Here is a 23,723-nt window from a genome sequence, read left to right on the forward strand (position 1 = left end):
AGTCTAGTATGATCATATTTTCAAGTGATAAATAAGTTTTAATCACATAATAGATCATATTTGTTTTATTGGGAGCAGCTAAAAGAAATAAAACGGAATTAGAGTTTTTTTAAACAAGTTCAAAAGCGTCCATTGATGATGTCTTATAAAGAGGCGTACATGATTTTTGAAGAAAGATGCCAAAATTTAGAAATTGGTTTTACTATGTTGAGGCCTAAACATTGTAGGCTTCCCGATAGCACAGGAAGTCACAATGTATGTGTGTGCCCATACCACGAAAATGTGAAATTAATGCTCAACAGTTTAGGTATTGTCTCTCAGGCAGAAATTAGAGAAAAACTGATATGCGATGTTTTAGTAAGAACGACAGATTGTTTTTTTTTTTTCGAAAATGTGAAAATTGTAATTCCAAAGAAAATATTACAGGAGAACTAATCTCGCTTTTAGAGGAAAGCGACAAAGAAGATGCAGTTTTGCATCAATGGCTCACCACCGATCGCTGTAACTTATAAACTATAATTAAGCCTGTTGAAGAATTTGTTACGTATTTCGTGAAAGTTGATAAGCTCATAACTCATGATGTTATTTGCAAAGAACAGTCTTCTTTTCTACGAAACAAACAAGACTCATTAAAACAAGGTGAAATACTGGTAATTAGCGACTTTTCCGAAAATTATAGTTTTACAATACAAAACTCTGCTCAAGGGTATCACTGGAATAATTCCCAAGCAACGATACACCCATTCGAGATTTACCATAAAAAAGATAATAAATTGGAAAACGTTAGTTTTATTATAATATCAGAAGTGTTGACCCATGACACAGTAGCAGTTCAGCTAAATATTTCAAAATTGATAAATTTTGTCAAAAAAAATTCTCAAAAGTTATTTTTATGTCAGATGGAGCTGCAGCTCATTATAAAAATAAAAAAAATTGCCAGCTAATGTAATTTCAAGAAAATATATGGATTGGAAGCAGAGTGGCACTTGTTTGCCACATCCCACGGCAAAGGCCCCTGTGACGCTATTGGTGGCACTCTCAAGCGAATGGCAAAAAGAGCAAGTCTTGCACAAGACTATGGAAACTCAATCGCAACTCCGCGAGAGCTATTCGACTGGGCAGTGAAACAAACTGATACATGTGTTACCAAATTGAATTTCTGTTATATATCTAATGAACAATATGTTAAAATGTCAGAGTAATTGGTGGAATTTTTTGATAATTTTAAAACTGTCCCTGGTACCCAAAAATATCATTGTTTTATGCCTATTAGTGATACACAAATTGTAGCCAAACGGTATACCAATTCAGAGGATGAACCAAAAGTATTCAATTTATTCAGTAAAGCCCAAAAATGATGTAAATATTCATGAGCAGATACTACGTTTTAGGGTATAGAGCAATAATAAAAATAATAATGCATGATAAAAACAAACCACGATTTTTTTTTTCATGAGCATAATATTGACCCTTTCCAGACACCTGTTAAGATTGGCTTTGACCAAATAAGAAATTAAATTTTATTGTGATATCTTTCCAACTATAATAAAACCCATCGGATTGTTAGACGGAGTAAATTATCTCGTAAGCGAATTGGTGCGAGATCAATTGTATCAACTACTCTCAATAAAACAAATATAATCTATTTTGTGATTAAAACTCATTTATCACTTGAAAATATGATCATACTAGCAGTGTTGATAGACTCACACTCAAAATCTCAATCGATACGCTCTCCCGTGAGAGCAAACTCTCAAATCTCACGCTTGAGATTTTGATGCAAAATCAACTCAATCAGTTCAAACCGTAAAAAATGATTCAGTCGCAAAACCCGGCAAAAACTCTTGAAACCCGAATGTTGTTGTTTACGTTAGAAAGGGTTAACATAATTTTACCAGGCTAACAAGAAATTATTGCCGTGTGCGAGTAAACTATGGAAATATGAGACAATGAGTTGAAAAGGTGAGCCAACTCATCCATGATTTTTTGACTGCTGAGTTGCATGATTGACAACTCACGCATGAAATATCTCAAGCGTGAGTTGTGAGAAATTGAGTTTTTCACAACACTGCATACTAGACTATTTGAAGCGAAGAAAAAATAAAATAAAAAATTCATTTTGGACTTAAAAAATTCAATGTTAGAAAAACTTTTTTCCCTAAAATATGCCCAATTTCAAAATATGCCCAATTTTAAAAGTCGTCCATTTTAGTAAATTTAATTACGAAACTTTTTGCTTAACGATGATCAAAATCTGAAATGGCCGTTCGACTTTGAAGTTTTGAATCATTTTTTTTTCAGTGTAGAAAATGTTTTTTTATGTTTTCAATATTTTTTAAAAAACTTCAGGAAGTTTCACGACAGTCCCCCATACAACACTTATTTGTAGGTATTATCATTTTCCAGTTAAACAGGTTTATAGAAAAAGTAAAAAAAAAACAACTTTGACCCTTTCCAAATCACATTGTTTCATTAGTGCAGCTAAAAGAGCATTGAAACAGATGTTGGAAACTGAACTCAACTCAATTTTGACGAAAATGCAGATGGAACTGACTTGCGATTTACGGCAGTATAGTCTATGATAATAAATCTTCGAGCTGTTTAGTAGAATTCCTATAAGTAGATGAAAAAAAACGAATTTAGTACTATACCATTTGATTCCACTAGAGTTTGTATCCTTTGATAGATACGCGTATTTCGACCTCAACCGTCGAAACCGTCGTAAGGCCGTCTTCAGTGTCGTGTACTAGACTCGATTCATCAGCGTAGTGTTCTTATTAGCACTTCCAAAGCTATTAACTGAGAGCTTTTTATGCCAAATTTGCCATTTTTCGCACTCGTATATCGTGTGGCAGGTACCATGATACTCTATGCCCAAGGAAATTTCCTTTAAGAAAAGATCTTGGACTGACGGGGATTCGAACCCAGACACCTTCAGCATGCCTTTCCTTTGTAGCCACGGACTCTAACCACTCGGCTAAGGAAGGCCCCATATGAAACATATATCGATAATATTCTTGACGTTAACATATCTTTGCAAACGAAATTTTATATTGACAAAACTCTCCAAACTTTAACAATGTTTAACAATAATCGGATTGAAGCAAGGGACATAGCAATACCAAAAAGTGAAACGAATAAACTAACAAAAATCTGAAAGATATTTTTTCAATTTGACTCTGGCTCAAAAAAAAAACAGTGTTAGCCGCATAGCTAAGAACAAATTTTCGTATAAAATCTAAAAATAACGCTATCGTCATTATTTTTACATCATCTGAAAGCTTTTTATCTTGGTTTTGGGAAAAATATGGAAACTACTAAAACTCATATGTAAGTATTTATTATCGCTTGTGCCTCTATAGGAATACATGTGCCTATAGTAGCACTATTTCTTATTTCTGTTCCTATAGTAGCACTAGCATCACGGCGTTGACAAAATACTAATCAAAACCGTATTTTTACGAAACTTTTATATTTTTCCTTCATAGTGTAGATGAAAAGCTTTCGTTTGATGTAAAAAAAAGTTCTTAATTCATTAATTATTTCGTATAATGAAAAACAGTTTCTCTCAATAGTGCTACTATGGGAACAATAGGTTTACTATAGGCGCAAAGGAGTTCAAATTTTAAGCAAAACTAATTATTTCGATCATTTTTTGAACAAAATCAAGCTGTGTATCAATGATACTTAGATAAATAGCTCCTGACCTTCATGTCAAAAATATTTTGAAAAGATTTATAGCAAAACGGCCGTAAAAAGCCACTAGTGCGACTATAGGGGACTGTCCACTAAGGGAACACTGACCCTACTTTATTTTGGAATATGCAGTATAGTTTTCACGATGGGCAGCCCTACTCAATAGTCAAACTATTGTTGTCATTATTGTAAATAATCCAAGATTTTTTTCCAGCTTTATGTGCATGTATGTCTCAATATTATTAAATTTTTATGTTAGCGTTAATTAATGCTAACTTACTTTAATATTATTTTTTTCTGGCATTATGTCTATACTGGGACAGATCCTGCTTCTCAGGTTAGTGTTCTTATAAACAATTCCACAGTTATTTACTGCCAGCTTTCTTTGTCAATTTTTGCCATTTTTACATGTGTAGGTATTATTGTGTTGAAGCACGAAAATACTTTATGCCTTGGGAGTCGAGAAAATCTTCACCCCGAAGCATTTCGATACATCGCGATGGAATTCGAACCAACGACCTTATTCTAAATATATTATTTTAAAATTTGATCACCCTGATGTTGATACATGATAGCTGGTGGATAAGGTTCTACCAGTTAGGCCTGTTCGGCCATTCGACATTCAGCCTAACGGCCTGCTCCCGGTGAATAACATCAATGCAGTCGTGCTAGATCACCCTAATGGAACGAACCATCAACTCCCACTAACGTTTTAATTGACGTTTTCATACATTTTGCGCAAACTGCAATACGTTCAAAGTAATGCTTATGCGAGTAATGCGGGCCCAGATAGCCGTAGCGGTAAACGCGCAGCTATCCAGCATGACCATGCTGAGGGTCGTGGGTTCGAATCCCGCTGGTCGAGGGTCTTTTCGGGTTGGAAATTTTCTCGACTTCCCAGGACATAGAGTATCTTCGTACCTGCCACACGATATACACATGCAAAAATGGTCAATCGGCAAAGAAAGCTCTCAGTTAATAACTGTGGAAGTGCTCATAAGGGTGTCCGGCCATTTGGCCGAACGCCGTTTGGCCGAACACCATTTGGCCGAACGGGTCGTTTGGCCGAATTACGAACAAACAATATCAAATTACTATAACACTTATGTGTAAGATTCTTAGGTATTGCCCAATAATGGATCAGCTAATTAATTAACTTTAATTATGTGACGAGACGTCATGTTTGTCACTATATAAGTGCTCCAAGAGAATGATAAAATTGGCCCGTTAATTTAGGACGAAGTTGTGAACTCCACTCATTTCATCAAGACTCAAAGCTCATGACTGTTTCATCTGGGGTTACCAACGGTATGATAGGGTTCAAGTTTTTTTATGATTTCATTAGAAGTTTTCCCTTCTTTTAAGCATAGGCTATTCTTTCGAGTTATACTGGTTTCGTTACTGTTGGCAATAATTCAGCTTATATTTGTAGTTATACTAATATAAAAGTTGTTTGCATAAAACTTGCTTAAATTTTCATAAGAGTTTTTTCCTTCTTTTGATCATAGGCTCTCCTTTCTGTTTCTCCTCCAATATTAAGATTGCAACGTTTGAACTGAGCTCTCTGCACTATTGCTTGCGTGTAGCAGTAAACCGATTGACTCGGTGAACAATTACGTGGAAAAAGCTCACAGTTTCTCCTTTGTGAAAAGAAGAAGCCAAAATTTGCGGTTACTAGAATTATGAATTAGTTTACTTAATACGATTCGAGGGATCAAAGCAATCCAGTCCTGCAGCAGGACTAATAATTCGTGAACCGTTTTAGTTGCTGTCAAAAGCTGACTACAAACACAATGCAAAAGCTTCTGCTGGCAGCTATTACCACTAGCAGAGAAGTGAATATTTGCTTACATTAAGGATGTTCTTTTTTCAGCACTGACTGTTTGTTGAACTGACATCAAAGAGCCAATTATGTGTATATCAATGATGATTAAACTTCTTTAAAAATAAGCTGAATAAGTTCTTTGAAATTCATCTTCGTAGCTCACTTCAATAATATGCTAACTGTAATTCACTATTATTTCCTATTTCGGCCAAACGGCATTCGGCCAAATGACCCTTTCGGTCAAACGGCATTCGGCCAAATGGCATTCGGCCAAATGACCCGGAACCATAAGGGTGTCCGGCCATTTGGAGCAGGCTTTGTCCCGGTTGGTCAGCTAATGGTTTTGTGATAGCTACATCTACTAAGACCAATTCAAATATTGTGAAAGTTACACCCTGAAATAAAAACCCGGTCAAGAACTCCCCACCTTCCCCTACAGCGATTCCGAATTCGAACCTAACTTACATCGATACCATACGCCACAAACTATCTTTGTCCTTTTCAAGTGGAATCTCCGGTATAACGTTTCGGCCTGATGCCTTTTTAGTTGTGAGAGGGGTTGTAAATTCACTGATCCGTGACGTTCGCTCTTTAGATCAAACGCAGTAGTTTGAGAACCACCATACAGTCAACTGTAACGGAAATCTAATTGGCATCGAAGTGAGGGTGGCCGTCTCTGAACGCTAAACTTATTTTCTCTTCTTCTTTTTTTCTGGCGTTACGTCCCCACTAAGTCCGAGGCTGTTTTCGGCTTTTTACTATTATTTATGTCTATCAGAGTGGCTTTTCGGCCTTGGCGTGTTCACGTCACTTTTTCAGCTTAGTGTTCGTATTAACTGTCGTTGCCATTTGTATATCGTGTGGTTTGTTCAACAATACTATATGCCTTGGGAAGTCGAGAATATTTCCAACCCAAAACATTCTCAATCGCTAGGGTTCGAACCTACACCTCTCATATATGAACTGGAGGATTTCTAGCGCAGTGTAATTTTCTGAAGTACAAAATTAACGCTTACGTGGCGTTTTAAATGTGAAATTGACATATTTAAACGCCTGTTTTACTTTAGCTCAATGAGTCCTTATAATAAAATATGACAGCATAGTTCTAATACAACATTACCTCATTTGTTGTAACATTTCTAGGTTATTTCATGGAGTTCTATTATGATTCTAATCCCATTCAAGTCGGATATGGCTAACACGTGTAGTGGCAGAACAAAAAATCCAAAACATCATTGAGGGGGTGGCATTTGGCAGAATGGCAGACGGGTTGTTGATTTCCGAGTTCTGTTTTGTTTGTCTGCGGCATTCGCTGCAGAATACCTCCAAAATAGTGCGCCTCTGCTGCACGCTGCTTCATATCGCTTGAAACAGTAGGGCGATTCAAATCATAAAAAATGGTTGAAAATCCAATCACCCATATCTTTCCTAAAATTCTTATGATGAAAAAAATATCAGGGCTGGTAGCGAGGCACTCTTTAGTGACTCACTAAATTCACTATATTCTTGATCTGATGATAAAAAATCGATAATCTTGATTATTTCCTAAACTGAAACAGTATTGTTTCATAGATTTTAGGTTTCAGACAAACTTCTTTTCAATATCGAAATAAAGAAGTCAAAATGTTGGATACCTCAGTAGAACGAGCGGGTTGATTTAGGTGAGATATCAACATTTCTGTAGGCATATGCTGAGAGAGAGGAGACAGCTCACTGACAACTGGCTTGTTTTCTCGGTTTCTTTGATTTTCTTCTTCTCATGTTTGGGTTGTGCACAATGGTTCGTAGATCACAAACTGGGTCAAAACCATTTTCATATTCCATTTGTTATCAAACTGATCATAAAATTTAAAAATTTCAATATCAATTTGAGTTCAATCGACAGTATTTAAATAATCAACGATTTTACATGCGAGATCACAGGAAAACAACCTAAATGTTCAATCATATCCAGTTTTAGTTTGGCCAAATTTTGACGGTTTTTCACGTTCTGCCCTTCAAATGTGCGGTTTTCCAGTGACAGTTGATGACAGGTTCCCTTGACTTTTGGGAGCTCGCAATCGAAGCCAGCTGTCTCCTCTCTCTCAGGGCATATGTATCTGCAATTTTCCGAATTTCTTAAAGAAAGATGTAATGAAAATTCTGGCGAAATTTTGGAAAAGTTTTTCCTGCATTTAACCATTTAACCTAGTACGTATTGTTTAGTACTGTTTATATCATAACGATTGTAAAACGGATATGTAACATGAAGTTTTTTTTAGAAAGTTGAACCGCCCTAATGCAGCTCCGAGAACGAGAGAAGAGGTCACACACAGTACAGAGCAGAAGCCAGGTCAGGTACCGTTTTGCTTCGAAATCCGGACACTTAAGCACTTTGGAGCATTAAACAGTGGTTTCGTTTATAAATTTGAAGTCTAATGAATATTATTTTCTGCTTATTATCGAAAAAATATGATTTTCGCCTGTTAGTTGAGCAAAAAAAGCTTAAAATTTGGAATAAATCACTAAAAATATAGAAAAAGGAAGATGCGTTATGCTTCGAAATCCGGACACTCTTTGGAGAGTGTTTCGAAATCCGGACACTTTTGCTTCGAATTCCGGACACTTTAATATTATCATTTAATAACATTTTTGAAAAAATACATGTAAATTAAGCATGTTAAATGTTATTTTCCTTTGGAAGTAATATTCCTATTTGTTTTGCTTTATATTAAATATCTACAAAATTACACAAACCATTTAATCAGTGTGTAACAGAAGGTCTTGATCCTTTTAATTTTTCCGTAGACTCTTACGTTCGTTATTTTAAATTTTAATAGCTAAGTAATTGTTTATTGGTTACCAAAATTCACAGTTGTGTTTAAGTACCAATGGTGTGTGATAAATTAATATACCCGTCGTTGGGAATTTAATATGCATCAGCAATATATTTTCGGTAGTTTAATCTCCAAATAAAATCTAAACTCTATGCAGAACATAGAAGAATGCAATTTAAAAAAAAGGCGTGTTTCAACATTTCCTTCACCTGGTATTCTTACTGTTGATATTTTTGTAGGTCTCAAATAATTGATGCTACAATAATCGATGGTTCCTATTCTCAGCAGATAAATAAAACCATTGAATATTCTATGAGGTAATCCGTTGAGCATGTTCACTTTTAATAACCAATGAGTGGTTGTGGTTTGACATTTAAAGAATTAACTTAAAATAGTATGTACCGTCGGACGGGGCTACTTTTGATTCCAGGGGCTACTTTGGACACTCACCTTTCGTATTTATTTGCAGCGTAAATATTAATCTGAGCAATTTTGTGTCTTCATCACTTTTATTAACCAATGTATGCTCTACCACTAGGCATGATTAATTTTTGGAACAACATCAACAATAACAGGATAAACAAGAAAACATTTCAAAAAAGTCCGAATAAATATTCACAAGGTATAAAACATTGGCCATGCAAACATTGTTTCAATTTTACCCATGTCGTGGAAACTTGTAGGGAGCATCACAAAACTATCAAATCATCATGTTTCATGAAAATCTTGTGAATTGTTTTGCTTAAAATTGTTGTTTTATTAAAATTACTGATCAAAGGTCTTATTTTTACGACTTTAATTTTATTATAATGTTTTGGTTTGTATGTTTTACAACATAAAACAAATAAATAAATGTTTGTAAAAGTGAATAGACATAAAACACACATATTTCAATACGTACCAATGACAAGTTCACAACAAAATCTCTAAAAAATATTTTCCGTCATATTTTACATGAATTTGCAGTACTAAACAATTGCATCCTTCAAATGCTTAAAATAAACTGCTCTTAAGCCAGCTCTAAACTGCTAAGAAGCTAAAAGCATATTACAAAAGCAAATTTACTTCTTTACGATCTTGCAAAACTTTACTTCATAGATTACGTTTTTATTGAAAATTACTTACTGGTATGAAATTAGTTATTGGTATTGATGTAATCCATATCGTTCATATAACAGTAAGAATAGAAAAAGTTTTTGTTTTTGTAATCATTGCAGTACCTAGTAGTACATCGTTTGTTTATGTCAACTTGAAAATCAAGCATTCGTAACTGACAGTTCCATTTAAGAGGAAGTTGCAAGTTTAAGTTTCATACTGCAAACTGAGAATAGTGAATGGCATGTTTCGTTGAATTTTTTTATATATGTGTAATTGTTTCTAGCTTTGTAATTTTCTAAATTATGATTATTAGTGGAAAACGTTCAATAACATCACAGTGGATGATAATCTATAGAATCAGTTTGAAAGTTATGAGGAAAAATCATTTTATTATCAAATTGTGAAAGTGTCCAAAGTAGCCCCTTTTTTGTCTTTAAGGAGACACTTTTTTCGCTATTCAAGCATTTTTGTTAGTCTGTGATGGATTTGCCTCATATTTTGCACATTTGTTACGTACATATACAACTTAAATAGACAAGAATTATCAATATCTATCAATAATTCTAAGAGTTACAAATCCTCAAAGTTAAAGAATGTGGAAATAATGTCAAAAAAAGCCCCGTTTGACGGTAGTTAACTTACTCAAATATGATGCTTTTTTGTGGTACGCACAATTGACTTATTGTGAGCGAAGGTACTGGAGCACATATACCGTGTTGGTTCTAAGTGTGCGCATGATTTGAATCCCGGATACCGACCTTGAATCACCCAAAAATATTGTTTCGACACTTTTTATGCTTGGAGAATGTAGAAGACATCGTAATTATGGATTCTAGGTAAACAAATAGAATTTGGATCAAAAACACCTTGAAAAAGACCAGTTCCGGCTTTCAAAGCGACCGGCAATTCGATGCAGCACGGTATCGTACTATTTCATTGCAAAATTTGATTTCTCTGTCCATGTGGGATCGAAAATCGGAGTATCACTTTGTAGTTCAATACGTTTTTGAGATAAAGATTTACTTCATAATTTCTTCAATAAAACAATCAAGACTAGAATTGGTTTCATTGTAGAACAACTATGCTTTAAAAACTGATTTTCTCATCTAATTTTCAGAACAATTGTTGAATCATATAATGTTGAATCATATATGTTTATTCTCATATAAATTGTTAAAACATATTATCATATCATTATCGTCATATAAATGTGTTTTGAAGTCATTCACAGTTCATCTTCACATTGGGAATTGATTTTTAAGACTGAAAACAATTTCTATTCGTTAACCATGTATGGAACTTAGCTATATAGTTCAATTACGTGTGTTTGATTAGCTTTTCTTCAAGATTAAGCACTTTCACGTCATTTGAAACCACCAGGCAATAGGGAACATATCAGATTTCTATAATAAACATATCAAGAGTTAACGGTAGTGTCCAAATTTTGTTTATTACTACTTACCAAAAGTTTTAAACATGAGCGTCCGGCATTTGAAGCATATCAGAATTTTGCTTCAAAATCCGGACACCTGCAATTTGTATTAAAAACACGCAATTTATCCATTTTCAAAATAATTCCACTACATGTCTCACTTACTCGAATACAATATCAACCGTTTAGAACATAAAACAACGTGTATAAGCTTTTGAACTTTGAATAATAAGGAAGAATAAATTCAACTGAATCTTAACCAACTGGCTAAGCAGTGCAAAAACAAGTACGTACGATGACAAGCGATTATGTTTTTTATGTTTTTCCGGTAATTTTCGCCACCTACTACGATGCCAATACATTTGAAATGTTCAATTTTAATGTATTATTTAATTGGAATGCTAACATTTACATTTGATGTTATTTTCAACAGCAGAAAATGCTGAAATTGATCAGAGTGTCCGGCTTTCGAAGCGTCCGGGAATTCGATGCAAAACGGTATACGAGTTCGCGTCATCACCAACCAACCAACAACCCCAAATGTTTTGGGCTTCGTGTTCGGCAGTCGGTGTTTGGCGGTCGCGCGGTTCACATCAACGCGGAACCGGAAATAAGCGTATGAACGATCCGTTAGGCTTTTTAAACTTCCAAAAGCAGATTGGTTACTCGATTTTGGGTTCAGTGCTTCCGCGAGTGCGTAACCTTCATACTTTCCATCAGATATTGCAGATGACTTATTAATCAGTGAAGGGAGCAGCGAAAATACTCGAAAAGCAAGAGTGAAAACCAAACCAAACAGTAGTGCTCGCTTGAATTGAAGGTCGTTTCGAACTTGTCGGAATACGAAACACCCAAAAAATGAATGCGGCTCCGAAATTTCGTTATTGATTAAAGAGAGGTGCTTATTCGGTGGCGTGTTTGAATGACGATTTCATTTTGACGGAATAAGGTCAGCCCGATAGTGAAAGTGTTAGCATATTGAATGGAAATTGCCATAAAGCTTGCTGAATTTGGATGGAAATTCTGCGTAGAGCAGTGGGCACGTGGTTTTGTAATCTTCCGTTTCTATATATGTATTTTAAATTTGAAGATACGTATTCCTTAGTTACCCAAAAGGTATGCTTTGCCCAACAAACAAGAAGATTAATGTAACTGCCTATTTTTTTAGACTTTAAAGTGAGTAATAAAATTTAGTAACAATCAATTGATAAACAAATTGTTGACAGGTAGTAAATAGAAAACAAAGCCTATGGTAACACATTAGAGATCCTCTCTAAGCTGCAGATGTACGCACAACTGCAAGAACAATTTGGATACTCTAGGCCCAGTAGTCGAAAATGTCGACGTTCCAGAATCCATCTTTGTAATCATATAATCGAAACTTCGACAGCACTTCTCTGTTCAAAACTGAAATTTATTCTATGAATATTTGGTCGGTGTTTAGACAGACCGGACTAGATGATATTTTGACGCTTTAAAGATACGTTAAGGTGACACGGGAGACCGTGTTATTATCCCTATCTTTTGTCTCACTCTAACAATTATCGTCAAAACTTTGCAGAAGCAAATCTCGAGTTATAGCGAACTGATTAAGCTGAAAATTTATTGGGTTGTGCACTACATGTATAGAATTATATTGATACATTTTTCGCATCGATATATTAAGTGGTACTTGAGATTTGCTTCTTCAAAGGGATTGGGTGATTACAATACCGTCCCGTACGGCCTTAAGAACTCCATCAATTCTGATTTTCCCGATGTTACTTTGACATAGATGAATCATCAAATAGATGAGTTCCATTATTACAGCAGATAATGCAAATATTTTGATATTTCGAATGCTTGGGGTACGTTTTTCTGAAACCATTATAAAACACTTGGTTCAGTATGGACGGATTTCACACCAACTCGACACGCGATTGGCAGCACCTCTTCAGAATTCAATGAAACTTTCTGGATGTTAAAAGTATGTGAAACTAATATACTTTGCATATTTTTTTTTCAATCGATCTAGACTAACATTTGGAAAGGGTCAAAGTTTTATAAACCCGTATAACTCGAAAACGGTACGACCTACAAAAAAAAAGTGTTGTATTGGGACTGTCGTAAAATTTCCTGAAGTTAGAAAAAAAAAAAAAAACATTTTCTACACTGAAAAAAAAATAATTAAAAACTTTGAAGTCGATTTAAAAAAACGGCCATTTCAGATTTTGATCATCCTTAAGCAAAAACTTTCGTAATTAAATTTACTAAAAGTCGTCCATACATTGCAAATTGAGCATATTTTAGGGAAAAAAGTTTTTCTAACATCGATTTTTTTAAGTCCAAAATGATTTTTTTTATTTTATTTTTATTTCGCTTCAAATAGTCTAGTATGATTATATTTTCATGTGATAAATGAGTTTTAATCACAAAATAGATTTTTTGCAATTCGATTGCGTATCGGCTTACTTTTTATCAAGGAAATGACCTACATAACAGCCTACTTTTAATACCGATACAAACAGTGCTGAAAAGTGTTACTTTTCAGCACTGATAACAGTATCGAAAAGTAGCACTTTTCAGTTCTGTTTTGGAAGTTACCGAACCGGCGTCGGATCACCTCCATACGTCATTTATTGAAATGCTGTGATTTTCTCAAACAATTTCTGATTCTAGGATCCGAATCCGATTCAATTCGGTTCGTCAAATGGGTGTAGAATCAGAACTCAAGTTGATTCTTCATCCATTTGACTAACCGAATTAAATCGGATTCCTAGAATCAGAAGCTGGTTGACCGTGGGGATTCTGAGTCTTGCGGAAGTAGAGGATTTATGGGGTCACTATATAAAAGGACGGGAGCGTTATGGGGCGGTTCTTGTAATGTTGGCAATTCAGCATATACAATATGGTTGAAAATTCTAAGCGGGGCGTCCTTACCTGGTCTGTCTTTAAAAGTAGAATCAGCAATGAAAGTGTGAAAATTTGTGACAGTCATTCCACAGCCTACCTGATTGAGAAACACTGAGTTGCTACAACGCATGGATGGCCATGTGGATATTCTTGAAATATCCCCAAAAATCCAACTTTACCGGCATTTTTCGTTATTGCAAAATATGTTGTATGCAACTCGTTGCAAAACTCGATTTTTTCAGCACTCGTCGTATTTATCCAACTCGGCGAGCCTCGTTGGATAAATGTACGACTCGTGCTGAAAAAATCATCATTTTGCAACTTGTTGCATAAATAACTAATATTTGTTTTATTGGGAGTAGTTAAAAGAAATAAAACGGAATTATACAGAGTTGCGTCTAACAATCCGATGGGTTTTTATGGTTGGAAAGATATCACAATAATAGAGTAAATTCAAATGTAGATCAAAGTTAGTGTGGGAATGCATTCTTTCTCTGAAGCAATTAACCAGTAGGAACGAAGTTACATTGTACTGGGTGCCCGGCCATTGTGGAATTGAGGGGAATGAAATCGCCGACAATCTAGCAAGACAGGGTGCAGCCTCCAGCTTTGTCGGCCCTGAACCGTTCTGTGGTGTTCCTGAGTGCACTCTCAGGATGAAACTGAAAAATTAGGGAATGTCCATGGTAGAATCCAATTGGAACGCCACGGATACATCCAAGCAAGCGAAAAGATATTATCGGCTTGATTTTATCGATACGATATCCGATATCTGTTGACCCGATATTATCCGATATCGATAAAACTATTGTCTGTCCGATAATCAGGACAACATTCAATGATTATGTTAAAACTAGTTAGACGGAATTTAAGATATCCGCTAAACATAACATACCATAACTGCAAAACTCAGACAATTGATTCCACAATGCAACAGTTGATTTCAAATAAGCCCGAAATATTCGATATTGTTTGAAAATCGCATCATTGAAAAATATCGGATATCGGTTCGATACCGATAATGTCAAATCCGATATATCGCCGATATCGATATTGAAACATTGGAATATCGCCGATACCGATAAATCGTCATTGTGCACAGCCCTACTACCCATGGTTTCGAATGTGGACGCGCCTCTTTCGGAGACCTTGACCTAAAGAGAAGCCAGGTATGAATAGCTAGACTTTTCTTCAGGAGCTACGCAATGTAAGAAGGACGGACCTACAATCTACATAATAATTGGTAATTAATATCGACTCATAAATTCGAGTCCACCAAAACCAGGAGGCACTAATAAACGTGACCTTGCAATTCAAATTAATCGTACCGTGGCGCTCACCGGACGAATTTCGTCAACCCGACAAAGCCGAACAACCCGATCCTAGGTTCTGGAATCAAGTCCACGGTGAGCAATCGATTTTCGTCGGAAAACATCATTTGAATTGCATATTTGCCACTTGTTCGGACTATGTTGATTTACGGGTATGCTAGTGAAAGCACATATGCACCTTCCTGTACGTACCTACATGCCAGCATATAGTTAGAAAAAAATACTATTGAAAATGGAAAACGGCAGTCTGCCAGTCACAATATTTCGCAACCATGTGCTCTCCCAATGGAACTGAACGAAGACATGAATAAATAACAATCCTTCGTCGCCGCCATCAACATTGCCGTCTGCTAACTTTGCGCAACGACCAACGAGGCACGCTTCCAACAGGACCTACCTACATATTATGTTTACCCAACTTGAAGTTGTTAGTTTTTCATGTTCACAAGCCATGCCATAGTTAAAGGGGGGTCGGAAGGTATGCAGAACATAATCAGGTCGATGGTGGCACGCTCATCTTTATCGCCGTGGGATAGCCTCGTCTCGTCATCTACACCAGTCAAACAAACGGAAACCCTTTCAGTGGAACCGTTTTGAGTAGTAGTGCCCACGTGTATTCTACGGAACTTGTAACGTGTAATCGACCACTGGTTCTGTTCAAGCATTGAGAAATACTGTTGTTCATTTGGTGGAGTAAGTAACGGAATCTATATAGAGCCACGTTTTTAAACTAGGGAACCGGAATGAGCACTGTTTTTGGGTCACATCGGTGTCACTATGGTTTCGATCAGTGAATTACATGGATTACATGACCTATCTATAGCTTTTCGCCGTTTAACCCTTTCAAAACGGGTGCGAGGAGAACCCTAAACCGAAGACAGTGTTTAAGCCTGATTCGCTGCTGAAAAGTAATTTTTACCATTTCTCATCGTAATAACCTGTTTTTCATCACGCCAATCTGTCATGAAACGGTCTACTTTCCTGCACTGAAGTATGCAGTGCGGAAATTGTCATTACGCAACTGAACCGAGTGCTGTAATGATTCATTACGCAACGCTTTATCATTACGCAACTGTTATGAATCATAACACAACAATTTTTCAGAAACTATAAAATGATGATGAATGCATTCCGATATAATTTCTGATACCCTCAAGTGGTCTTCCACGAAATTGCAAAAAATGTACGTAACTCGTTGCAGAACTCGATTTTTACAGCACTCGTCGTAATTGTCCATAATTTACGACTTGTGCTGTAAAAATCATCATTATGCAACTTGTTCCGTAAACTACTATTCTTGGGCTATATTGATGCATGAGTAATTCCTGCAAGGAATCGGTCAAGGAAGCACTTTTTTTCTGATCACAGTTCGCAGTTGAAAAACATGTCAGTTCTAACAGGAGTCGCTGAAGAAATTTTCTGCAAGAAATCGGCGAGAAATTTCTTCAACAATTCCTTCTTTGCAGCTTCAGCATGAAGGCTTGATTGTAAAATTTTAAAACTTTAATTTTCCAACATACATTGTTGGAATAATTCAAAGTTATCTGTCAAATGGTACACTTTAGGTTATTTATCAGAACTTCAAGTCTGAAAGACTTCATGTAAAAGCTGATTTTCCTAAAGGCAGCATTTTGGGTCTAATATTATAGAATATTCTCACATCTGACTTACTTGAGTTACCTCAGGGATGTCAAAAATCCTTGTTTGCGGGATGACACAGGCCTCTCCGCCAAAGGACGAAGTCTGCGTGTCATCTGTAGTAGATTGCAAAAGAGTTTGGATATTTTTTCTTCATACTTGCAAAAAATGGAAGATTTCTCCTAATGCTTCCAAAACTCAACTAATTATATTCCCACATAAACCAAAAGCTCTTTATTTGAAATGAATTTGAAATTCCAATGATTTAGAATTGGATGTATTGGCTCATAAATAAGAACTTAACTTTCAAAAATTACATTGAGGGCATTCAAGCCAAATGTAACAAATATATAAAATGTCTGTATTCACTTATTGACATTTGTCTTAAGAACAACCTGATCTTCAAACAAATTTTCAGGCCAGCCATGTTGTATGCTGTACCAATATGGACTAGCTGTTTTAACACCAGGAAGAAAGCTATGCAGAGGATTCAAAATAGAATTTTAGAAATGATTCAGAAGCTTCCTCCCTGGTATAGTACTAATGAGTTAAAAAGAATATCCAATGTTCAAAAGTTGGAACAAATTTCAAATAAAATAATCAATAATTTTAAACAAAAAATCGTTGCAATCTTCTATTGCCACGATTAATGCGTTATATAGGGAAGGTGTACCGGTATTCGCCATGTACCAGTTATTCGCCACCCTAGATTATATACCGTTTTACGACATATATGGTTGCCAACTGTTTAGTGTTTCGCTAAATTGCTTTAAGATGATACGGAAACATTCTTAGAAACCGCAAAATTTTCTAAGAAAATAATAGAAAAAATCATTTTCCTTAAAATTTTTGCACCTATTTTTCGCCATGGTGTTCCTGATTCGCCACCCTTCATAAGAAATCAACGTAAGTGGGGAATTCATTAACCGAAATTAAAATCGTGGCGAATACTGGTGCAGAAGTGGTCCAGTATTCGCCCGCCCACCATTTTTAATACAAAAACAAAGTTTCTGATAAATTTTCATATTTTCCCTGATGAGCATGGATTGAAAGCTTTCGTTTGATGTATTGACAGTAACCAAAGGTCGTTTTGATTTATGTATAAACAATATTTTTCCTTAGGGTGGCCAAAACTGGTACACCTACCCTATTTAGGTTAAGTACACCCGATTCTGTTTTTGCACGGATTTTTTTTACACGGCCGTGCAAAAAAAGTTTCCATACATTTTTTTTTCACCAAAACCTTATTTTTGCATGAAACGTCGAGAAATGGTGTTACTTTTTTTGCACGGTTTTTTGCAATTTTGAACTGAAAACTTTTTTTTTCACGGTACGCATCCCCCGTGCCAAGAACAGAATCGGGTGTAAATTGAAAACTGTTTTTTTTCTCTTTATATGCAGGTAAAATCAACTCATCTGTAAAAAATCTGAACTGCTACGGCAAATGAAATGTTATATGTTTGTCAACCAAATGTTAATAAAAGCTCAATTTGTTTTTACCACATTAGGATTATAGTGTTGTCTAATACAGAACACCTAGAAATAAGAAATGAATGCAATGTTTGGAATGATACTAATAAACAATTAAAAAAAGCTGTACAAACAAAATTTGAGATAAACAAGCCGTTGTTCAGCAACCAATGTCACTTGGGTGGCGACTTTGTCAAAGTAAGCTCAAAGTTAATAACTGAGGAAATACGCAGAAGAACGCTAATTGAGAAGCAGACGTTTTCCCAGTGAGGACGTAATGTCAAGAAAGAAGGAGAAGCCGTGGTACAAAGAAATGTTTTTGAACAAAAAAAACTTTCAAATATTTTGTGATTTGGTAGATTGACCTCCACAACAATTTGAAGAGCTAGAATATCTTGATTCTTCCTCTAATTTATGATTTAATTGGATAGAAGGGTTTACCCTGGTCTATCCATCCTTTTTCGATACAAATCCTAACATAGATATTCCAGAACTTTTTGTAAGAACCTTTTTCTACATATGTACTTATTTTGCTTTTTCTATGATTGATACATCCAAAAAACAGAAAAACGAATTGGAACGCAAAATGAGTGTAGAAAAAAGTCGTCCTGAAAATGTTAAGCCAAAGTCTTTGGTTAAGCCACATATTAGCTATGAAATGCATGAAATGCTTAGGCAACGAAGCATCGTAGTAACCCAATCCGCAAGACTGTCGCTGTCAAAGCTCATTTTTTACACGAAAGTCTTCAAATCTGTCTCGTAGCCGTAACCGTGTAGCGAAAATTGGTTTCGAAATTATAAGTTCCGGAACTTTATTCCATAGCCCATCTCCCCCACCTGCTAAGCTGCTTCTCCGTCCCCAAAAGTGTTTTCCGAACCCTATCTCGACTTTGACTCTCAAAAAGGAAAAATTTCTCCACTCAAGACTTCAAACATGGAAAATTGCGATGCCAAGTAAGTTTCTCTATGCTAACACACATATGTTTCACATCGGGGCCGTGAAAGCTTGGCGGGTTGTCCATCCGTCTGCCACTTCCCACGGTAGAATTCGTTCCGACCTTATTCCGTCTAATGAATTTTTATCGACCAAATAAATTCCCTGTTCAACGATGATAATCTGCTGAACATGAAACTGCGGAACTTTTCTAACCGAATAAAAAAACTGAAGCAACCTCTCTCTGGATGCCGCCTTTGCCGAACCGATTCTAGAACCTGTTGAAGCAGTTGAAGTCCCTTCGAATCTCCCAGTCGACTGTAGTGCCCAAGTGGACGATGGCGTTCCGTGTGATTTCGTAACACAGTGTGCCACGGGCAGCATTTCCCAGCCGGCTATGACGACGGAATGCTGCGGGGGCAATCCGGCCCTTCCAAGGCAGCGATCCCAGGGCAACGTGCCACAGCAAAACTGCTACAACTGCTCGTGTGGCCGCCCTGACTGCACTCCGGTTAAAAAAGTGGTAAGTGCTCAATAGTTTGCCAAACTCGCAATTTAATCCGCCCTTGATGCCTTTATCTCTGCACGGTGCTCTCCAGACCGTTATTATTTGAAAATAATCTCCATCAAATCTGAGCTCACCCGTTTTTTTCTATTCCTGATAAAGAATATTATAAAAATACATAGTAGCAGTGTTTTTTTAAGCTCCCCTGTACCTATAGTAACACTACAGGTCGGACTCGATTATCCGAAGACTCAATTATCCGGCAACTCGATTATCCGGGATTCGATTATCCGGAATTTTAGACTCGATTATCCGGAATTTGATTATTAATATTCATGTTTTTCAGTTTTTATGCATAAATTTAAAATAATTTGACATTGCAATTTACAATATGAATGGTTTTGCAGTTTTGGACGTAGGTAAGAAAAAGGGGGCTTAAAAAGGGTTTTTTGTGTATGTCGGTCAAAACATTTTTTTCTTCTCAAGCCTCCTAACAACGTTCCTACAAATAATTTCTGGCTACGCCACTGCATCCTTTAAACGAAACAACGATAAAGGATAATATTTAAGTTCTTTTATTGTTGATTTTAATTTGTCTTTTAGTGATTCGATTATCCGGAGGATTCGATTATCCGGAGTGAAAAAAAAATGATACTCCGGATAATCGAGTCCGACCTGTACTAGAAAAAAGTATTTTTTATTTAACTAAAGAGAAAACTGAGAACTTGTTTACATCAATCTAAAGCTTTTGACCTATTGTTCGTTGGAACAATACAAAACTTATGTAAAATACCATTTTGACTTGTGTTTTGCCTGTGGCGTGAAGCTAGTACTACTGTAGGAACAGAAATTAGAAATAGCGCCACAATAGACACATGTGTTCAGTGCCGTAGCTTGCTGTTGACCACGTTGGCAACCGCCAAGGAAACCATCCATTAAGGGGGCAAGATCCGTCATTGATTTCGGAATTTTCAAAAGCAGTTTTTTCGTTCAAAATCAAGAAAATTTACAGGAAAATTTATTCACTGTATTCATTCTCCAACCGAAACACAGTGACACATTTTCATCGAATAATTTTTAGTTTTGAACAGAAAACTGTTGAAGTTGAAGTTTCGATGATGACGATGATTACGATCTCGGTAGAAAAATTGGTTTTCCGATTTCTCGGTACAATAAGTACCGAGATTCGGTATTGAAAATAATTGAATTCTCAGCTGTTGGATACTCGGCGGATCGCAGGCCCCTGACAACCATATATCGATACACAGTGTTCTTCGTAGCCAGGATGTCCCGGCGATAAGTAAATATCGCCCACTGTCAGTTGTAAGAACTGTGAAAATAAAGACCATTGTTTTGTTTAATTGTTTGTTATGGTTTGGTTATCAATTTTGATATTGTTAAGCAGCTAATAATGTGCCAAAAAGTTGAAGCACATTCAACATTTCGATGGTTTTGGAAGGAGAGAAAAATTGAAAGGCATCCTGCAAGCCTCCAAGCAAGCAATCAGTTATTTTATTGCGACACTTCCTCGATTACGGATCATAAACATCAACCCGGGAGCATCATGACAGCTGCAGTACAACGTCAATGTACCGAAAAATTTTGGTCCGTGGTACTGTCAAACTCAATGAAATCATGGAGTGTTCTCAAAATAGGGCGTAAACTAGAATTATGCTTGATGGACATAAAACAAGTTTTACATATTTGTTTGGCATTTGTAACATCATTATAAACGAGTTATCACCAAATAGCGATTCTCTAAAAGGATTTGTACGGTCATCGGGAAGATTTTGTATGGCCCACGAGCGAGTTTTGAATAGTGGTGTGATGTGGTCCGCATGCTGTGAGTTGCTTATAGTAACCGTTCCTTTGTTTACGAAATTATTTTTTGACCACTTAGCAATTCAAGCAAGACAAATTTGTTAGGGATCGTTCAAATATTACGTTCAAACACAACAGGAGAGATAAGGATATTTTGTAGTGTTTCGGTCCATACAATAAATTGAAATTTTCCATATAAAACCTGTTACTTCAGGGAAGGAGGGTTTAAATTGCAAATTTCTTCGTTACATAATATTTTAATCATCCCTTAGATATTTACGATAATCATTAATTTATGGAAATTGACTGTATTTATAAGCTTGAAATCAATCTGAGATTATATCAACTCGCAGTTCATTTTCTTTTGCGGTGCAAACACTTGTTTCTCATACTCACCACCAGATGTCTAAATTTCAATCAGATAAGCTTATTGGATGAAGTATCCCGCTTTTACGAACGCTAATATCACCAAAAATTAGCCCACTTTTACAAAAAGGGATCTAGTGATCTGGCGTTTGACTTGGTCGCTTGATATGGACTTATCCACCGGTGCACTAAATTTACTCAGTCCAAGATTTTTTACACTTGACCGAAACACGTGAGAAGCATCTACGAACCCGCTAAAACGTCAAAATTCTTTAACCGAGTGAATTTATAACACCGGTGGACAAGTCAATAGGCTAATATTTTCAAAGCTGAACGATCACTTCGACATCTGTGGCTAGTAGGAGAACCGTCATAAAGAGGTTGAGTTGAGACCGCACCGTGTGCAGCATAGGGAAGAGCAAACATATTACACTTTTTCTCGGAATAGTTATGTTGTAGACAATTAGAGAGCATTGAAAAACCTGATAAACTTTTTTTCCTTCGAAAATGTACAGATCCTACAGTGCTCTTGTACGATTAGGGATAAAATTGGAAAATTGGTGTTTGGCTACATAGGTATTAACCTCCGGATTCTTTGTTTGGGTTAAATTTGTTATGAAATCACGCGTATCGCAAGAATAAAGGGTCGAAATGATTATGCAATGGAAAATAGTTTAATAATTAATTGATTATGAGCTAATTTTTGGGTAAAAAAAAAAATGAATTTTGGACGTAAACAAACATTTTCAATGACATTTCTCTCCTTCTTTCCTAGCGACCTCTATGATGGTGGCGCATTAAATTTGCCTATTGACCGGAATAAAGCCAAACGTCAATATGTTGGATCCCTACCAGAAAGTAAGCTAACTTTTGGCGCCATCACCGCTTTCAAAAAGCTGATAGTTCAGCCAATGGACTTACCCACGGTCTACTTTCTTGTTTTTTCCGATCTAAATATGTTTACATAAAATGACATCCACGCCAACACGAATGTTCATCGGATGAACAATGCGTGGATGAATGTGCAACAAATCATTTATTTTTCTGTATACATCCCGCTGTAAAGGTTTTCCACGCTGAAAGTTTGCAGCGTGACGTCATCGTATATTAGTTCATAGGCTTATTTGATTGAAACTTAGACCTCTGGTGAGTATGAGAAAAAGTGTTCTAATCCGCATAGAAAAAAACTGCAAATAAAAAAATATCACTTTTCGACTTGATTCGATCTCCAATAAAAAGATAAGGACACGTCTTCAGCCATTTAGCTGCACGGAATGTAGCTTAACACTAGACAATGGATAAGGATGCTTCAGTGGCACAGTTGAGAAACATTCCTGACGAAAAGTTTCAATGGCTGAGGGAATCGAACCCCACCCATGACACGATGCGCTTAAAGGTGAAGATGAATCGAAGCCAAACCACAAATTTTCAAGAGCACGAATTTGGAAAGCGAACATCCGTTTAAGCTGAAAACTTAATCGATTGGTCACGAGCTGGTAGAGACCAATCGATTAGGTTTTCAGTTCAAACGGGTGTTCGGTTCTACAGATTCGTGCTCTTGAAAATTGAGTTTGGCTTCGGTTTATCTTCACCTTAAATGCCTAACGACACTAACCGCACGGCCACGGCCCACAATATTTATTTTATTTTATTTATTTTACGGCCAGCGCTTTCTTTTGAGGGCATAAAAGCGATCCACAAATCAGTTAGGCTGTATTGTAAGTAATTCTTATAGATTACTTTTCCGCAAAACAAAGCACTAACACGTCATTTAATCTTTTCATCGAACAAATTGGTACGCTCTTAAGTTCATTTGGTGCTTAAACTTGGTGATTTTATTAAATTTATTTCCATTGGCAGACGAGAATATCAGACTCGCCCTTATTTCATTTCATTCCA

At 36.2% G+C, this 23,723-nt stretch overlaps 1 protein-coding gene across 5 annotated transcripts; it reads left to right on the forward strand.

The window, feature by feature from the left end:
* The first annotated feature begins 11,407 nt into the window (after positions 1–11,407).
* On the forward strand, positions 11,408–19,750 carry LOC110680556. Of its 5 annotated transcripts, XR_002502918.1 has the most exons (3): positions 11,415–11,483; positions 11,588–11,765; positions 19,367–19,673. XR_002502918.1 is itself a non-coding variant. In XM_021856347.1 (2 exons), exons 1-2 carry the CDS (start codon positions 19,133–19,135, stop codon positions 19,668–19,670), a joined length of 324 nt encoding a protein of 107 aa, XP_021712039.1. In that variant the 5' UTR covers positions 18,663–19,132; the 3' UTR covers positions 19,671–19,685. The 5 variants fall into 5 exon arrangements, 1 of the variants encoding a protein (XP_021712039.1); XR_002502919.1 differs by having other exon boundaries at positions 11,408–11,816; positions 19,367–19,750; XR_002502916.1 differs by having other exon boundaries at positions 11,408–11,765; positions 19,367–19,750.
* The last annotated feature ends 3,973 nt before the right edge of the window (positions 19,751–23,723 follow it).

This window comes from Aedes aegypti, unplaced genomic scaffold (genome assembly GCF_002204515.2).
Source record: "Aedes aegypti strain LVP_AGWG unplaced genomic scaffold, AaegL5.0 Primary Assembly AGWG_AaegL5_hic_scaff_1572_PBJ_arrow, whole genome shotgun sequence".
Classification (NCBI taxonomy): domain Eukaryota; kingdom Metazoa; phylum Arthropoda; class Insecta; order Diptera; family Culicidae; genus Aedes; species Aedes aegypti.

Coding starts and splice junctions, on each gene's coding strand:
- LOC110680556 (XM_021856347.1), top strand. CDS start 19,133: ATGGAAAATTGCGATGCCAA. Junction 19,153..19,366: donor ATGGAAAATTGCGATGCCAA/GTAAGTTTCTCT, acceptor AAAAAACTGAAG/CAACCTCTCTCTGGATGCCG.